Here is an 18,685-nt window from a genome sequence, read left to right on the forward strand (position 1 = left end):
ATCTTAACAAAAATCTTCACTATAATACTGGTGATGGGAAACGAGAAAAAGTTGCACAAGATTATGTAGAAGGAAAGTACTTACATGCATGTAAGCAATGCACTAATTCAAATAAGTGCGCTTATATAAGCTTTATCATTTACCTATGTTAATGATATAACTTCGTATCACAATTTGTTAGTTTACTACAACAAAGTAATACTATTAAGATACATAAATTTACATTGAATGTGAATAAGATTTTTAAATACAGAGCAATCTATTTGTATTATTTTCCACACGACTACCTTCTTCTTCAAAAGACCTAATATCATTAAAAACTTTAGGATCCAGTTTTGGGTGAAAATATATTAATAGATTAAATCGGGGTAGAAACAGAAGAAGAAATGAAGTGGGGGGTATAAACAGCAAAATGGAAAAATATCGGGAACCCTCTGGAAGGTAAAAAGCCCAAAACCCCCTTCCCAAATTTCAATTTGTCCAGAACCCACGCTCTTTTCTCTCTTCTTCGCTAGGGTTTCGGTACACAGTTCCCATTTTCCCACTCAATCTGAATCATCTCGATCCAGTAGTATTCCATCTAGGGTTTCGTCAATCTCGATCTCAAAATGGCATCTTCAGCGGCAGTGTCGGCGCCCCGCGCCGCTCCTTCATCTAAAACCGAGACGTTCGTCGACAATAAGCGGAAGGACGACATCCGCATGGCCAACATTGCCGCCGCACAGGCCGTAGCCAACGCCGTCCGTACAAGTCTCGGCCCTAAAGGAATGGACAAGATGATCTCTACAGCAAACGGAGAAGTTATTATCACCAACGACGGAGCCACTATTTTGAACAAAATGGAGGTCCTTCAACCTGCCGCTAAGTTCCTCGTTGAGCTTTCCAAGTCACAAGACGTTGTCGCCGGAGACGGAACCACCACCGTTGTTGTTATTGCCGGTGCATTGCTCAAACAGTGCCTTTCTCTTCTCTCCGCCGGTATTCACCCAACTGTCATCTCCGATTCCTTGCACAAGGTGTCTACGAAGGCTGTTGAGGTTCTCACAGCCATGGCCATTCCACTTGAGCTCACTGACCGTGATTCCCTCGTGAAATCAGCGAGCACGGCCCTTAACAGTAAGGTAGTATCGCAGTACTCTACTCTTTTAGCTCCTTTAGCTGTTGATTCTGTGCTTTCTGTTGTGGACCCCGCAAAACCTGACATAGTTGATCTAAGAGATGTTAAAATTGTTAAGAAATTGGGTGGTACTGTTGATGATACAGAGTTGGTAAAAGGTTTAGTTTTTGACAAGAAGGTCAGTCATGCCTCGGGCGGTCTCACGCGTGTTGAGAAAGCTAAAATTGCTGTGATTCAGTTTCAAATTTCACCTCCAAAAACTGATATTGAGCAGAGCATAGTAGTTTCTGATTATACTCAGATGGATAGGATTTTGAAAGAAGAGAGGAATTACATTTTGGGCATGATTAAGAAGATTAAGGCGACTGGGTGTAACGTTTTGTTGATTCAGAAGAGTATTCTGAGGGACGCGGTGACTGAATTGTCTCTGCATTATTTGGCAAAGGCTAAGATTATGGTGATTAAAGATGTTGAGAGGGATGAGATTGAGTTCATTACCAAGACCTTAAATTGTCTGCCTATTGCCAATATTGATCATTTCAGGGCGGAGAAACTCGGATTTGCTGATTTGGTTGAGGAGATATCTCTTGGGGATGGTGGCAAGATCGTGAAGATCACAGGGATTCAGGACATGGGCAGGACCACTTCGGTGCTGGTTCGTGGGTCAAACCAATTGGTCCTTGATGAGGCAGAAAGGAGTTTGCATGATGCGTTGTGTGTTGTAAGATGTTTGGTGAGCAAGAGGTTTTTGATTGCAGGTGGAGGGGCACCTGAGATTGAGCTTTCTAGGCAGTTGGGTGCATGGGCAAAGGTTCTACAGGGAATGGAAGGGTATTGTGTGAGGTCATTTGCTGAAGCTCTCGAAGTCGTTCCGTATACTTTGGCTGAGAATGCTGGGTTGAACCCAATTGCGATTGTGACTGAGTTGAGGAACAGGCATGCACAGGGAGAGATCAACACGGGGATCAATGTGAGGAAGGGACAGATCACTAACATCTTGGAGGAGAATGTGGTGCAGCCATTGCTGGTGAGCACAAGTGCAATAAGCTTGGCCACTGAATGTGTGCGGATGATTTTGAAGATTGATGACATTGTTACGGTGAGGTAGAGTGATGTTATGTGAAGTTGCTGGAAAATTAGAGGATTGTTTTCTCATATCTTTCGTTTTTGATTTGTGTGCTTCAAGAATTAGTGGTTCTCTGGTTCTTCTTTATTTCAGATTATATGCTGAACTTTGAATTTCAGTTTTGCTTAGCTAGTTTTTACTTGCTGGGGTTCTTCATTTCATTTAATCTTAGTTTTGAGTGCATGACTGCTCTTTGTATGTCTTTGTTGGGAACATGATGCAGTATGTAACATGTGGATCACTATCATTTATCAATATTAGTAATCAGATGCTCCTTAGTTGATGTATTTGGTTTTCCTCCAGCAATATGTGTGCCAATTAGTTATCAAATAGCACTGCCTGTTCAAATTTTTTCTTTACCACGTGCTTCTTGCACTTTGTTGTCTTATGACCCACCAAGCGAGTTTGCTATCTCGTTTACATTTGTGTGTGCTGATGAATGTTCTCAGGCACTCTCTACTTATTTTCCCTTGGGCAAATTGTGGATCTGGTTCGATATCAGATGTTTATTGGTTAGAGGCGTACCTTTCTTTTCCTCCTTTCCTCTAGGAAAATAGTATTAATTCATTCTAATGCCTAAAGTAGAGTAAATGTTAAATATGATCTTTTTTCTTGCATGAATGAAATAACAAAAAATCACATAACTTTGTTATAAGGGTAAGGGCTCAAAAAGAGTGACGATGAAAGCCTTTTTCTGTTCATCCCCCCGAGTCGGGGTATTCTGTTGGTTGGGGTGGGGTGGGTGAGAGGGGTGGGCATGCCATGAGTTCTGGCAGGGTGACAGAAGCTTATATACAAAGAGAGCAAATAGAAGAAATGCAAGTAAAGGAGGTTGAGAAAGATTGGTCAGTTTGGGCTACCTGGTTTCCTTGTAAAATAGGAATATGAGAGTTGCTGATTTGTCTGTGTATGTGCTACTCTATTTTGGTTTCTTTCTTCTTTTTTTCTACCACTCTAGGCTCAATCGAAGTGCTATCTGCCCGACGACTAGATTGTTGGCTTATCTCACCAAACTGTTTGATCATTTTATTGTGTTCAAGAGCCAAGGTCTATTGTTAAGGGGGCAGCAGATCTTTTTAGGAAGAATACCTCTAGAGGAACAGGACTTTCAATTTTCATCTACTACTTCGAGTCTCTTAGAAACCATTAGTGCCCCTAGTGACCATCTCCCGCCCCGCCAGTATTCAGTACATTAGGTTATAGTCAAACCTGTCCAATCAACTGTTGCCCCATAAAAGGAAGGGAGTAATCTATGTTACAATTTGTTTTTTGACTACAGTTCTGTTTTACTCTGAGTTCTTATGGAGTCAAACTCTTGAGATTATCTGATATTGTGATGTAACTGCAATAACGGCGAGGACTTCAAAGTACTGCTTTCAAATTTGAAGGCAACAGTTTAGTATCATCTGAACACAAACACAGATGCTTGTGCCATGTCAATCAGTGTTTAATTTCACAAGCCCAAAGATGCTTCCCAAGTCAGTAGTACACCAATTAACTGTTTCTTTCTCCAAGGTGTACATGAAAGTATAATTGTACAAATAATTTGAAAAAGCAATAGTTCCAACAAGTACTCCAATTTGTCAAAAGCTTTTAAGCTGCCAGACGACCAATTCAGTACTCATGGCTCGTAATCTAAACTTCAACTAATTTGGTTTCTGTTCAATGTTCTTGCTGCTGCGTCCATGCCAGGTTAGATTGACCTTGCAGCTTTAATTTTAGAAAGAAACCATAAAAGAAGAAATAATATTTCAATGAAAAAGTATATGTGAACTGTATTTGACATATTTTGTTAGCAAACGTCAGCTCCAACCGAGGATTCCTCCTTGCTGCTGGAAGCAAGAAGATGTTTTGTCAATGTTGCCTCTTCAGTTTGTTGGCTGACAATTCTTTTCTCTTCATTTTTACCCCATAACACTAGGTAAAGTCCAACCACAATCAGAAGTCCGCCAAGTATCCTGCATTTATATAGTTTGACAAGTTTGAGATTCATGGACTACAGATTCTAAGCAAACAGGTTATTTCAGGTAGTCACTGATTTTATCCATCCTATCAATAAAATCACTTCTGGGACTACCCTCCCCAGACCCCACTTGTGGGACTATACTGGGTCGTCGTCGTTGTTGTTGTTGTTGTATCAATAAAATCACAACTAGTTTCACAACTAGTTTTTGCCACATTAAAGTAATTGAGCTTTACATACTATTCCCATAGTATTGTGTTGCGACTTTACTGTTATAGTGGGTAATTCTCATTAACCTTAAGCAAGTTGGCAATTTATCGACAATTATGAGCAAGAGTTGATTTTTTTCCCATTATTTCTTGACTTACCCTCCTGAGTACAGCTGATCACCAAGAACAACAAAAGCCATGACAGCAACTAATACTGTTTGCACAGGCTGGAAGGTGGCAACATACACTGGTCCTCCTTTCTGAATGCACCAAGTCTGAAGAGATAATACTATTCCAGAAGAGACAATACCCTAATGCAATTACAGCCAATATAATTAGCCGTTCATGTTTACTAAGATTATGTGAAAACAGGGAATTAAAGCTTGGATTTTCATAGGGTCTTACAGCATATAAAATCAGATAAACCTCCTCTCCAGAATGGATCTTCCAACGTGTTGGATCCCGTTCTGTAAAAGCTGCTATAACTGAGAATTGAATTAATCCAAAGAAGCAAGTAAATGAGGTAAGTGATAGCTTGGCTGGGTATTGCTTCACAATAGGAGCCTGCATTATTTACCAAGTTTCATTAGTCACTATAAGTTGTCAGAATTGATATAAACAAAGTTATGGTTCCAGCAGACATGTGGAGACTGCTTGATCTTACTAACAACTATTGTATTTTTTTTTTTGGTTTCATTCAACTTGATTATACCAGTAGGTCACGGGTTCGACCCGTGGAAACGGCCTCTTGCAGAAATGCAAGGTAAGGTTGCGTACGATAGATCCTGTGGCCCGGCCCTTCCCTGGACCCCGCGCATAGCGGGAGCTTAGTGCTTCGGGCTGCCCTCCATTCAACTTGATTATACCATCATGCTCCCATTTATTTCATCACGGATTTAACTTATATACACTGACTATGTAAAGAATTTTTATGCTACCAATGTAATACGGAGTATAACATGTCTGATCACTCAAAAAAGAACTACAACAGTATATAAAAGTTAAACTCTTCCATCGCTGGTTGTATACCTGAAGCACCATCCAACCAGCCCATGACAAACAATGACCAAGCAAATAAACACAACCCCATGTCCAATTCAACATTTTCTCATGAGAAGCAGCCATATCTTCTTCAGAAGAATTGCTTCCTCTTAATAATGGAGGGCCTTTGTAAAGAGTAATAATAGTGGCACCTCCAACACTTGCAATGGTTCCCAGAATTTTTGCCATACCATCTCTCCTCATAAAATGTACTCTTTCTAGCCTGAAAACAAGCATGTATTTTAGTCTAAATGTGATAGCTATAAAATCTTAAATGAATGAATAGAAATGTGTCATTCTAATGGCTCTTTCATACCTTAGAATAGAAGCCATAATAAAAGTAATAGCAGGAACTGAGTTTTGCATTGCTGAAGCAAAGGTTGGGGATGCATAATACAAACCTAAGATATAAAATCCTTGGTTTGCTGTGATCCTGGAAAGCGAAAACTTGCATAAATTATCAAAAATACATCTTAGAAAAGGATTAACCTATATTTACTGTAAAGAATTTTTACGCTAAATTATTTTCTAAGTTACTAATCCACTTGTTATGGACGATTACCTATAATTATATTTGTGATTGACCTAATAATTTAAAAACTCTTTAACACTGTCGTTATATAAAAGTTAAATTCAAAAGAAAAAAGTAGAAGCTGGATCTATGTTGTGCGGACTCTCCAAAATGCGGCTGCATCCGTGTCGGATCCTCCAAAGATACACAATTTTTGGAGGATCCAGCACGTACCTGATAATATTTTCGAAGAGTCCGAGCAACATAGAGCTGGATAGCTTCGATAACCGCTTGCTTACCCTATTAAAGCAAGGAGGAAAAACTGAACCAATAGAGAGAATGTGAGGGGTGGTCTTTCTTTCCTGTATAAACCATACAACACAAGTGCAGAAAAAGTTATATAAATCAAGAAACAAGAAAAAGAAAAAAAAAAAGAGACAAAAGAGCTGAGTTATTTTTGAAATCAAAGACTTACTTTTCCAAGAAATAAGCAAAGGGTCCTAATAAAAGCAATGCAATAATGTTTCTATAAACTGGATACACAATTTTGCTAACACCAATATTGAGTGCAAGTCTTGAAACTATATGAAATCCTGCATAACAAAGCTGCAAAACAAGCAATGCTATAAGAAGTTTCACTTTTCCTGGAATGCCACTTTTTGGTTCCATTTCTTTTGATTTTTTTTTCTAATTTCCTTTTTACTTAGATTCTCAAGTACTACAAGTACTAAAAATTGGCCCCATATATATATAAAGTCTATAGAGCAGTGAAAGATACCATTTAATAAAAATAAGTGAATTAAATGATAAATAATTGAGGGAGAAAACAGAACAACATCACTGGCATATGCAAATTGATCATTTAGACATATTATTATGAGATTGTGAATAATTTAAGTCCCTCAATGTATACTGTGCATTTATTGATTTAGTTGCTCTATACTTTGCATGCAAATCTGTATATTGTGAGATTGCTTTATCTAAATCTCGTATAATTCGTTGACTTGAGACTTTGGACTTTGTTAGGGAGACAAACTGGGGGTTATGCATGTTGGTTTTGGTAGCTATAACATAAGAGAAACCGACACCTATTTTATGACTTTTCTTGAATTTTGGCAGCTATTCTGTAGGACCTTTTTATTAATTTGTAAGTTATCTTTTTATTAGTTAGTTTTAAGTATGAAATGAGAAAGTTTTTCTTTTCTTTTATTTTCACTTGCCTTGGGAGAATCGACTCCGACTTATTTGGGATTAAGACGATATTATTATTTTACTTACCCATCGAACAAAAGCTATCAACCATCCAGTTGAATTAATCTGCATAAATACCTTTATTTATTTTAAAGTGCGGAAAAATAGTTACTACCATTAAGATTTTTTGCTAGCAAACCTACATATTATGATTTTTTTTACACCACCATAGTATTTTAAAATGTTATAGCAGGTAATCCGTCTTATTTTTTCATTAGTAATTTCATATTTTATGGACAATTTCACGTAGTTATCTTTTACTAAATGACTTAATAATGTAAATTTTATGCTATCTGTTTATAGAAGTTAGAATTGGTGTATTTTACAAAGTGGGGAAGGAAATATGAAAACTATTTCGTTGGAACAAATCCCTCATCTGCAGCCGGATACCCCTAATCGTGTTAGGAAAAGAAAACAGCGAAGAATCATAGATCCCATGTGGTCCTTCCTATTGTTTTACAATAATAATAAAATAACCCAACTTTACAATATCAGACTATTATCAGAATTTTGTTTTGAAACTGAAAATTAACGTCCACCGTAGGAGGGCTGTGTCAGTTGGCAAAGGCCAAGAGGGGAGCAATCAGAATCATACACTAATCAATTAAGAAATCCAAATGAGAGCAAACAAAAGGTATGAATAATTTGTTTGCAACCCCAAAGACGTTGGATCGTTAGACCTTTTGATAGAATCTTTTCACGGGCAATCAACGAAAATCATACTTTGTCCTACCGAATCTTGAGTCAGGAGACATAACCCATGTTATTCATATTATTGAATTTTTAGATTAGGTAAGTCTTAATATAGAGATTCCAAGCTTAGAAGAAGAATATTCTCATCTCTTTTCACTACGTCAAAAAAATAATAATATTATAATAAAAGGAAACTGCCCATTGGATTATTAACCAAGATGGTTCACGGTACATGAATGAGGATATTACCAAAACATATATACAACTCTCACAATATATATGACGATTTTGTTGTCATGCACAAAGTTGCTCTAAATTATATTAGACCATGTTCCATTATTCCTCTATGCAAATATTTGTCGCGGCTGCATATCACTCAATATTTTTGAGTATAACCTTGATAAAAAGTTCTTTGGGGGAGGTGGGGTAAAAGAGAGGAGGGAAAATAAATAAATAAATTAATTAAAAGAGATATTTTCCTTCACAGTTTTCACAATTTTGTATTTCTAGTTTCTCTGAGGCAACATTACCCACTTTTATTTCTCAATCAGCAATTTGGAAAAGTCGGGAGAATATTAACGACAATGAAAGAATGGCAACCTCTCCAAGAAATCCTTCAACCCAGAGGTATAACTGTATGAACCAAAAACTGATCACACCAGCTGATCAATTACTTAAACTACAGAAGCACAAGTTTACTTTTTAAAACACAAGCAGCTTTATACAGCACGCACAACAGTCTTGAGCAGAAAAGGCTTTTTAAGACTGCCCGATTCTACCAACAAATTGTACAGCTTTGGTCAAAAGCCAAGAAATCTTAACCGTACAATCTGCAACTAAACTAGAAGACATGAAGATACAACACACAATTATAATGAACATGAACGAAAGAGAGCAAGACCAAATTTGGTTGCCTAGATTCTTCTAAAGATTGTTTTTTAACAATAGTTCTACTGTTTTTTCCTAAAAGCAATTACAACAGCGGAGCAGTTATCTTTGCATTGACGCTCACGGACTGCCTCCCGCACAAGGCGACGACTCACAACTGACACAGGTAGCCCCTCCTATCAAAGAGATGCAAAGGTTAAGCAAGCTGCTACCAGAAATCAGTCTCAAGTTAAAATCTTTTGAAGACTGCTTGAACTTTCCAGGGAGAAAAGGAGAGTGACTGAGTGAGAGGGGGAATTTGGGGGGGAGGGGAACATGACATACCTTTAGTAGCTTCTGAACAAAATCAACAGCATCACTTGGCCCAAAAACCTACAATCAGAGGGGAAAAATAATATCCCCAGGAAGGGCACCCAAGCATCGTGGTTGTATGCATAGAAATAAGAATATGACAGAAAAAGAAAAACAAAGATACCCCCCACAAGCCATCACAGCCAAGAATGATGAAGTGGTCTCTCTCAGTAAGGTCAAATGAATGAACATCTGGAGTTGCGATAACACCAACCTGCATATTGAATTCCTTTACATGAAAACGATGGAATTTTGATAATTAAATGAATTTGAAATTCCTGAAACTTGTGAATGGTACATTAGATACACACACAGGCATTTACATATAATACGTGAAGATCAGTAGATGTGGGTCACTTTCATCTATCCAAAAGTCAAACTGTCAAAGTTTATCAGATAAGTTGGACAGATAAGAGTAACACAAATGAATCTATCACCTGTCGGAAAATATCACTTCTTTTAAACTGCTTAATTCATGGACGGCTATATACAATGAATACAACACAAATATCAGGTATAAGAAGTCAGATGCAAAGGCATGAACTGTTTAGAATTTACGAGGCCAAAACACTACAGCAACACGATTTGGCTGATGATATATAAACAGTATATACTGCAAATGCACCATCAAAATTATCCCTCCTTTTCCTCTTTACATGAAGACATTTAGGGGGAAAGGAAATAACAGCAAAGGAGCAGCTACAATTAAATTGCATTTCCTTAGGATAATGAATTAAATCTCTATACAACCTAGCAAAACGCATTATTGCTTGCAAATGGATAAACAGAAAGAAACAATTATAGACATCATAATCACCAGTAAGAAATTTTAAAAAGGAAAAAGAAAAGATCTTCTCTCAGCATACAACCTTCTTGAACTGCCGATCTCCGAAAGCTCTGGAAACTTCAAGGCGTGCTTGTAGTCGTCCATTAGAACTGACAGATCCCCCAGCCTACAAGAACATGGATGTTCATAAGCAGAAGCTCCATACCCATAGCAGAGAAGCAATAGAAGAATGCGGCACTTAAGTTCAACTTATGACAAGAAAAATTCAGTTGGAAACTATTAATATAAAAAAAAGATCAGTTGGAAACTACTTGGTCCATCTAGGTAGTAGCGTTGAATTAGGAAAGAAATAACAGAGTGATCTGGCCACTGTTCGCTAACGAGTGGGTTTTGAAGACAACATGCCCCTTTTTATCTACCTTCACTTGACAGGTATTTACAAGTGCAAATATTATAATCCCACAGGTGGGGTCTGGAGAGGGTAGTGTGGACGCAGACCTTACCCCTACCTGGAGAGGTAGAGAGGCTGTTTCCGATAGATCCTCGACTCAAGAAAAGGTGGAAAGGAAGAAAAGGGGAGGAGGAGGAGGAGGAGGAGAATCAGAATCACTATCTAATTATTTTATCAAAGTGGTTCAGAAATTATCATAAGCTAAACAAGTTTTATAGAAAGTCTTAAGAGTAATAAGATAAGATATTCATTGCCTTACAAAAATGAGAAATGGAGACAAAAGTTGCGTATCAGTTTTCAAAAGGTATTCATTGCCTAATGCTTACTTTTTGGATGCGTGCACGTTCTTGTGGATATATAGCCTTGTGTTCCCTGGTCAAGACTATGGCCTTTATTGGAGTTGATCCATCAGAACTGTTGTTTGAACCGTCAGCCAGGGATGACCGAGCTAAAATTGCCTTGGCATCTCCAATATTAGCAACAAACACCTAATTGTACATGGTACAAACTTCATTAGATATTCAATGCAAATTCCTGAGAGTCAATGTGAAACTGATAAGAAAGAAGTACGTGTCTGAGAGGTGCTGCAGCTTATTCAAAGAGTAAGTTTTATGCAAAAAAAAAAAGATAGATCAAAAAAATTCTTCAGAAAGCTACTAGAATGGTAGTTGGTTTAACACTCAACATCCAGATATGACCCTTTCGGGACCACACAGTATGTCATAAAAGCTTCAGTACCAATATTTAAAGATCTTGATAGGTTTTCCCCAGAAAGGGTTAGCTATACACTTTCATATGTCTCTGTGCGAGAGAAAGTAATCATACCAATCTAATATTGATGGACTCACACTTAAACTATTGAATGTTCCTCGGGCATTATGTGCTTCTAACATCAACACCATCATTATTCCAACAAGTTCAACAGTGTGGAAAGAGAATCAAGGTAGAGCTCAAAAACAAGAACTCAATCACTAGAGTACATAAAGAATATAAAACCAGACTTACTTTGGAGCCTAATACCCAAACACATACTGCAGCAGCACCATCTTGCCAACCACCTGTCGATGCTTCTAACACAGTAAGTAAACCATCAACCTAAGAAGACTCTAAGAAAATGGAAAGCAGTTGATAGTTTGAGATAACAAACACAGCTTAAACATTGAAATATGAATCAAAGAAGTGATAGCACTTAACAATTCAGAGTAGAAAACCAGAGAAGTGATTCTTAATACCTCAGGTAAAATACCAGAGATGTGATATCAGAAACAGCCTTTAAAGTATTTGAACGTGAAAGATACAAATAGGTGAATATTTTCATGAAATGAAAAAGAGTACAGACTAAGCAGAAATGCAAAATACATAAAAAGAGGTTAAGCAAGGAGATAAAAAATGTCTTTCGGATGAACAAAACCCTGAAAAAAATTCAACACTATCCAGTTCATGATTCCAAAAAGAAAAAGAAGCTTTTACTGTTCCTTCTATTACCTAATATCATGTCTTATATAAACCAAAAGTAGGAACCGGTAAAACTTTGTCAATCCACTATACAACCAGGTTTGCCAATGAAGCATCTTGAACCTTTGGCTTATAATTTCAGTATCAGGTACAGAGCCTGGATTGTGGCAATTCAAGCAAACGATCAACTTTCACTAGAATTTCTGAAGGAAACATGAACCAATATCATTTTCTGTGAGTACCTGATTAGCTATCCAGCCGACAATTCTTTGCCTCCTAAACAGGAGACAAACATGGTAAACATGTATACATTTAACTTGCAGATATTGTAAAAGATACTAAATATTCATTTCACAGTAATAGATTAAGATGTAAAAGACACAGCAAATGCAATGGAATGGAGAAGTGAAGAGTTTCCTCATTAGTTTAAAAGTTTTGCTGCTAGTGAAATCGATGCTTGTGTACACCTTGAGTCTCCTAGTGCAACTAGCTAGACAGGCTAGATGGAACAGAACAAAAACATAAAAAAATTAAAGAAAACCGCATCATTCAATTGAACCTTCAAGAAAGAGGAGTATGAAAATAACAAGATTTTATAATGAGGAATAGAACAAACAATTACAGGCCAGAATTGCCACAAGATAACACCGACATAAGAATATATTGCCTTTTTTCATCCTCCATGACAATAAATGATATAGGGATCAAGTAGGATGGCTTCAGAATATAGAAATTAGGAATACCAAACACAAATCTTCAAATCAGATAAAAAGGAGTTCATGATGAAACTTCGAGGAAAACAAGAATGTGAAAAAATGTTGGAACTGAGAATAAAGATACCTTTGGTGCTCTCCTCAAGAAGAGACTCGTCGGTTCTCCTAAATCCTGATAGATACGAAAATGAGTAATATCAATAGTTGGTTCACTTGAAAACGGGCTAAGGAGAAAGATTATCAAGTTTTGGTGGCGATAGTTTTATCATACCCTCAAGTATCGCCTTTTTGGCTGCTTTAACATCCAACTGCAAATTCATTCAAAGAATGACAATGATATTAAAGCACAGAGAAGAAAAAACAAATATTAAATAGTCCACTACTAGCGACAGAAATATGCAACAAATGAGATGCGAACAATAGTCACCACAAAAAATTTAGACTATCACTAATAAGACTAAGCAAACACACCAACTCACGTGGTAAGCCTGCAGATAGAACATTGGCATGTAAATGCTTCTGGGCATACTCAGCAGCTAATCGACCTCCGTGTCCATCATATATTGCAAAATGAGCACATCTATAAAGGATTATAACATAGTCAGAAAAATTCCAAACATTTTAGAAGGAAACGACAGGAGATTTCAAAAATATAAATTAATTTGCAGAATATCCTAAATTTGTCTCTTTCTTTCCTTTTTTCACTTTTCTTCAAGCAATGAATTCTATTAAATCAATCTTCTCCATATAAGAACAGCAGAATAGAAGGCAAAAAACTAATTACTCTGTAATAACGTAATACAACTTCTTCATCTTCCACATTAATCAGCTAACCACTAATTCAGAGTAATCAACCCTAGCTACATTAAGCTAATAGATATGTAAAATACACAAATTCCTCGGGGGAAGGGGAATAAACGAGCGTTAGTGAAAAACCTCAATTTCCCGGGAAATTCGAGGCTAGCATCAGGAAGAACAACGGAAGCGTCCTCCATGGTATGCCTTGAACCCTTATCCTCAGCAACATCAGCTTCTATTTCAAAATATAATTCACTTCCATTTTTCGAGTCATTTTGGACGGAGATTTCAGCCTTTGGCTCCTCTTGCGTGTCGTTTCTCAATTTCTTGATCACGGAATCGGAGTTATCAAAATGGCCTTCGCGTTTGTTATTTGCGGTACTGACGCTCTGTTTATCAATTGATGCTGAATTGGAACGTTCCGCCATTTTTTAGCAGCTAACCAGATGAACCCGAATCGAGTAGAACAGTAAATCACGAGACTGAGAATGAACCTTGTGGTCTAGGATAAATTGAAGGCAAAAACGACTGTGCGACTGAAAACGAGGACGAATCCACAAACAGGCAAATACATGGACTTTGCTAGGTTGAAAGTTTTCTTTCCTTTTTTAATTATTTTAATTTATTTTCTGTTTACGATTAAACTTATAAGTGATTTTAAGCATACGTAATTTTACTAAAAACTGAAAAATATGAGAATGAATACTAGAAATTAACTGAAAAATAAAGCAAACCAATATGATGAGCGACTATGGCCTTCAAGCTAGATCACCCTCAAACAACAGAGTATGCTAAAAAGTTTACTGAACAACAAAGCTTAAGAGAGAAAAATATAGTATATTGCTTGATTATGCGTGAATATATGATGATTACAAAATGATTAGGACCCTCTTTATAAAGTAGAGTGATCCTATTTGTGGTATAATTCTAATTACATAAGCAAATCCCATGATAGGTTAAATAACCGGTCCTGACTAGATACGTGCCGAGATTTTCGCCGCGATCCTTGACCGATCACGGATATCTCGGCTTTCTATTATTCGAACTAGCTGGCTTCCTTCGATCTCGCTCGATCTCTTCCTTGCTTCGGTCTCGACCACGGCTGGTCTCGATCTTGATCTTGATCGGCCATTGATCCACGAGCTTAATGATCCATCTCCGTACCATGGTCCGATATAACCGAGGCCGAGCCTTGATCTGCCACACTGATTTCGGTTAGTCATACAAAATTAGGCAAACCCGATTTTGACTGTATATAGATAGTCCCCTCATTTTTTGAAGTGCAATAACAAGAAACGAATTGAGTCTTTCCCCTCGGTTTATCATGACGTAGCATCGTGGCGTAAGCGGAAGAGGTGACTGAAACATCTCGTCAGTACAGTTCTCTAGGCATTTAACGCTTGTCAGTCGATGGTCGGCCATCACTGGCACTTAATCGTCGTCTTCAACCAATAAATTCATCTTTCTTCATCTTTCAAACTTTACTCACAAATCTTCTTCCCTCTAATTTCCAAAATCTTTTCCTTCTTCAGAGCTCTATATTTCCAGATCTATGAATTTCCTTACTTGTTCCATCACAAAACACCAAGCGTTCTTCCTCCTTTTATTTCTTCCCCATCTACAAAATGGCTAAGACCTCAAAAACTGTCCCACATAAGGAAAACGCTTCCTTGTCAAAGTCTGCCAGCGACGTAGCCGTGGTGGAGCATCCTTTTGAGGACTTAGTTCCGACAAAATGCGCTACTGCAGCTAATTTCAAGGTGGAGAATACACCCTCGACAGCGGGTCGATGCGAACCGATGTCGAGGTACATATGTACGATTACAGAAGATCTCCTCGAAAAGGTGAAAGAAGAGTGCAACTGGGTAGAAAAAGATGTAGTAGTTCCTACCCCCGAGGAATCCATCACAACTCATGTGGAGGGGTATCTGAGTGTCTGCACTTACCTCTTCGCGATAGGTCCCTTAGACCCAATCATCGTCGCCTTTTGCAAGAGGTACGATGTCACACTTGGCCAAATCAATCCATCGTTCTGGAGGATCGTGATCCTCCTCCGATTTTTGCAAGCAAGATCGAGGGCATCATTTTACCCGCGATCACCTTATGTGTCTCTACAGCCCCCGGCTTAATCGTAGAGGCGTGATCAAACTTTACCGCCGAGCCACCAAGCCCCCGTTATCGAGCATAGACGGGGCACGAGATCGAGGTTGGATGGGAAGATTTATCCGAATAAAGACTTTGGACCTAATCCCTGTCGAAGACATGTCTTTCCCTGAAAAATGGAACATGAATCGTAAGTATTGCTTCGCCCTGAATATCTAACTTTGACGTTTTGTTTCTTATCTTCCTTCCTCATCCGAGCCTTTGTGTTGTAGTTGTGGCCGTCGTTCTGGAGGTGATCCCCGATCTCGAGCAATGGGTCAGGGACCTGGTGTCACAGAGGTCGTACTCAGAGTGTGCTTAGATCGAAATATCGAAGGGCCAATGGGAGGCCCGTAACCATGGTAATTTTTTCTTCTTAGAATGGTTTCCATTCGGACTTTGTATTGTATTTATTCATCTTTTTCCCTTTTGTAGGCCTAGGGAATGATGTACTAATGAGACTCCCCTCTGCCGAAGAAGAGACGCTTTTCCATCCACCTGTTCCGAAGCAGACCAAAGAGAAGAAGAGAAAAGGGGCTCCGAGCTGTCCGAGTTATCCAGGCCAGGAAAAGAAAAAACCGGCGAGGAGGCCTCGTAACCCCAAGGGTAACGTCAGCCGCTTAACCATGGAGTCAGTCAAACAGCTAAGGGACGAGTTTGAAGAGGATGACAAAGAAGAAGACTCCGAGCTAGTGACCCGTGCGCGAACTGGCACGGAAACTCAAAGGACTGTTGGGCCGGCGGGAGCTGAAACCGCTTTGCCTCATCTTGACGAAGCCCCCGAGTCAGAAAAAGCAGAAGGCACTTCACCTCGAGGTGAGAAGGCTTCCGAGGAGGCGCTCAAGGCCGGTGTAGAAACCATGCTCGATGCTTCTCGTGACGAAGGCGGATCCCCAAAAAATTTACTTGGGGCAATGGAGATTGGAGATGTCTCATCGTTGCCTTCGTTCTTTGATACGACGATCAAGGACGCTCAGGCGATGGAGACTCGCCATGGAGAAGAGGTCCGTGAAGCAGAAGACCTTTTCGGTGGCTATTTTGCTGAAGTGGAAGATGACACCGGACTGGGTGACTTGGACGTACTGAGGAAGAGCTCGAATGAGGCTTCCTCGAGCTTTAAACTGACCAACCAACTCTCGGCCCCTAGTGTTGATCCCAGGCATAAGTGGCCTCTTATTATCTTAGTCCCGGAGGATGCTCAAGTTTTCTCTGCCCCTGTAGGGGTGGCTAGATATCTCCGATGCTTGGCTACCGAAGAGGACCAAGCCAAGATGGATGAAGTGGAAGTTGCTTTCTTGTTCAACGAGGCCCAGCATGCTCTGAATCGGGTAAGTTCAAGGCCCATTGCATTATCTCTTTATGAATTTGAATTGTAGATATCTCTAACATTTTCTTCCTTTCTTGTAGGCTTCGGTGTTGCATCATGAGGCCTTTCTTCAAATCCGAGAGGAACACAAGGCCGAGGTCCAAGGCCTCACTGAGAAATGTGATACTTACAAGCTTCTTAGTGAGAAGCTTCATGTAGACTTGGTAGCGGCTCGAGATGAGCATGCTGAGATGGCTGGGCAAGTATGAGTTCTTCATGATAGTAAGGACGAATCAAAGTAACAACTAACGATCCAATTCTGCAGGTTCGACAGAGGCTCGAATAGATCAAGGGCCTCCAAGGGCAAATAGATAAAATATGAGCTGAGGCTAAAGAGTTCAAGGGGTGTGTGGACATTTTGGCTGCACAAAAGGAGGCCGTTCAAGGAGAGCTGGATTCGGCCGAGTCTCAACTTCGGTCTGCAATAGAGAGTGCCTCGGTTCAGGCAAAGAAAGTCGAGGAGCTCGAGTCTAGTTTAGCTAGTTTGGCCAAAGAGCTCGAGGTAGCCAAATCTGAGGCTGCCACAACCAATATTAAGGCCTAGGCTGGTGCGACCCAATACAAGGTCGATGCTGAAGACACCCTAGCGCAGGCCAAGAGCATGGTGAATCATGAAAAGTGGCAAGCTCGAAGAGAGGCCCTTGAGGGGGCCCGTGATCAAAGCTTCGATATATCTGCTGAAATTGAGGTTGACATGGCAGAGGAAACAAAGGCTCGGAAGCTAGCCTTTACCGAGGAGGACTCCGAAAGTTTGAGTGGATCTGGTGAAGAAGACTCTGAGGGCGAAGATGCTTCCTTCGACAAGGATCGTACTACTTAAGCTTTTCGATAGTTTTTTGAAGTTTTGTTGAGGTCGTTCCGGCCTCTGTAAAGAATTTCCATCAGGCTGTATTGCCTTTGTAAAAAGTTTTTGATGAATATAAAACTTCTTCCTTTTCATAGCTTATGAATCTGTTATCTTTTTTTTTTATTCCATGTAAGGGTCAAAATGCCTTAGCATAAGATCATGAAGTTGTGTTCGTAAGTCTAAGGTTTGGGGAAGGTAAGGCCCGATAATAAGCGTCGCCTTTAATCTTTTCTAATCGATGGACCCTGAATGATAACTCGAACTTGGGTCTACGTAGCCCTTAAGCTTAATGATCGAGTGAGGACTTGTTCGAACTCAGAATTAGGTAGCCCTTAGGATTTCTAGTCGAGTGAGATCTCTCGAACTCGAAGTGAAAGTAGCCCTTAGGCCTTTGTAATTTTTGTATTTGGCCGATCTGGCCTTTGTAAAATGATCGTTTATATACATAAGGCTTTTCTCCTCTTTTCGGCTTTTAAAGTTTTTCCCTTCGTTTATCATCCATGTTCACAAAAGGTTGTAATGCCTTAGAATGAAATAAGGAACTATTCGAGAGTTCGAACAATTTTGTACTCTTTAGAGCTTTCGAGGCTTGATATTATCGAAGCCTTTTATGTTTTCGTCGGGAGTAGCCCTTTTAACCGCTTTATGAAAGAATTTGAAGGCCTATTTTGTTACGGAATTCGGACGTCTTCGAGCCATGTTAATATGGTCGTAGCCTCTTTAGTTTGAAACTTGCCCTTGGGCTTATTTTCCTATTTTACTTCGAGCTTGCCCAAAGTATCAGTCCCCGAGTTGGGTGGTCGTGGCCTATAAAAATCGAGAATTACCTACAAGGCCTTATGATCTCGAAGTTTTAACAATTTGATCTCGTTTATTCTTCGGACAGTAGTCCCCGATCGTGGGGGTAATTATCCGAACTCTGGTTATGATCGGCCCTTAGGCCTGTTTACATAATAGATCAAGAGTATGAAATTGT

At 39.2% G+C, this 18,685-nt stretch overlaps 3 protein-coding genes across 4 annotated transcripts; 1 reads left to right on the forward strand and 2 right to left on the reverse strand.

The window, feature by feature from the left end:
• Positions 1–464: 464 nt before the first annotated feature.
• On the forward strand, positions 465–2,528 carry LOC107807204 (T-complex protein 1 subunit delta). Its single transcript, XM_016631540.2, has one exon. The coding sequence runs from the start codon at positions 609–611 to the stop codon at positions 2,223–2,225; it is 1,617 nt and encodes a 538-aa protein (XP_016487026.1). The 5' UTR covers positions 465–608; the 3' UTR covers positions 2,226–2,528.
• Positions 2,529–3,141: 613 nt separating this feature from the next.
• LOC107807202 (WAT1-related protein At3g18200) lies at positions 3,142–6,716 on the reverse strand. Its single transcript, XM_016631537.2, has 7 exons — positions 6,443–6,716; positions 6,267–6,329; positions 5,773–5,889; positions 5,445–5,679; positions 4,821–4,979; positions 4,575–4,726; positions 3,142–4,201 (listed from the first exon to the last, which is right to left on the reverse strand). The coding sequence occupies exons 1-7, from the start codon at positions 6,634–6,636 to the stop codon at positions 4,036–4,038; spliced, it is 1,086 nt and encodes a 361-aa protein (XP_016487023.1). The 5' UTR covers positions 6,637–6,716; the 3' UTR covers positions 3,142–4,035.
• Positions 6,717–8,605: 1,889 nt separating this feature from the next.
• Positions 8,606–13,918, reverse strand: LOC107807205 (putative protein phosphatase 2C 8). Of its 2 annotated transcripts, none has more exons than XM_016631541.2 (10): positions 13,493–13,918; positions 13,028–13,136; positions 12,828–12,864; positions 12,684–12,728; positions 11,394–11,458; positions 10,715–10,876; positions 10,020–10,103; positions 9,275–9,364; positions 9,124–9,171; positions 8,606–8,975 (listed from the first exon to the last, which is right to left on the reverse strand). In XM_016631541.2, exons 1-10 carry the CDS (start codon positions 13,780–13,782, stop codon positions 8,862–8,864), a joined length of 1,044 nt encoding a protein of 347 aa, XP_016487027.1. In that variant the 5' UTR covers positions 13,783–13,918; the 3' UTR covers positions 8,606–8,861. The 2 variants fall into 2 exon arrangements, with proteins under 2 accessions (XP_016487027.1, XP_016487028.1); XM_016631542.2 differs by having other exon boundaries at positions 11,394–11,446; positions 13,493–13,917.
• Positions 13,919–18,685: the final 4,767 nt, after the last annotated feature.

This window comes from Nicotiana tabacum, chromosome 6 (assembly GCF_000715075.1).
Source record: "Nicotiana tabacum cultivar K326 chromosome 6, ASM71507v2, whole genome shotgun sequence".
NCBI lineage: Eukaryota > Viridiplantae > Streptophyta > Magnoliopsida > Solanales > Solanaceae > Nicotiana > Nicotiana tabacum.

Excerpts from the sequence above, each read along its gene's own strand:
- LOC107807204 (XM_016631540.2), top strand. The coding sequence starts at position 609 with ATGGCATCTTCAGCGGCAGTGTCGGCGCCCCGCGCCGCTCCTTCATCT.
- LOC107807205 (XM_016631541.2), bottom strand. The coding sequence starts at position 13,782 with ATGGCGGAACGTTCCAATTCAGCATCAATTGATAAACAGAGCGTCAGT. Across the intron at positions 10,877-11,393 it reads TTTGGGTATTAGGCTCCAAA|GTGTTTGTTGCTAATATTGG; the intron begins GTAAGTCTGGTT and ends ATGTACAATTAG. Across the intron at positions 9,172-9,274 it reads GCTGTGATGGCTTGTGGGGG|GTTTTTGGGCCAAGTGATGC; the intron begins GTATCTTTGTTT and ends CTCTGATTGTAG.
- LOC107807202 (XM_016631537.2), bottom strand. The coding sequence starts at position 6,636 with ATGGAACCAAAAAGTGGCATTCCAGGAAAAGTGAAACTTCTTATAGCA. Across the intron at positions 4,980-5,444 it reads CTGGTTGGATGGTGCTTCAG|GCTCCTATTGTGAAGCAATA; the intron begins GTATACAACCAG and ends TAAATAATGCAG. Across the intron at positions 4,727-4,820 it reads TTTATCTGATTTTATATGCT|GGTATTGTCTCTTCTGGAAT; the intron begins GTAAGACCCTAT and ends TAATTGCATTAG.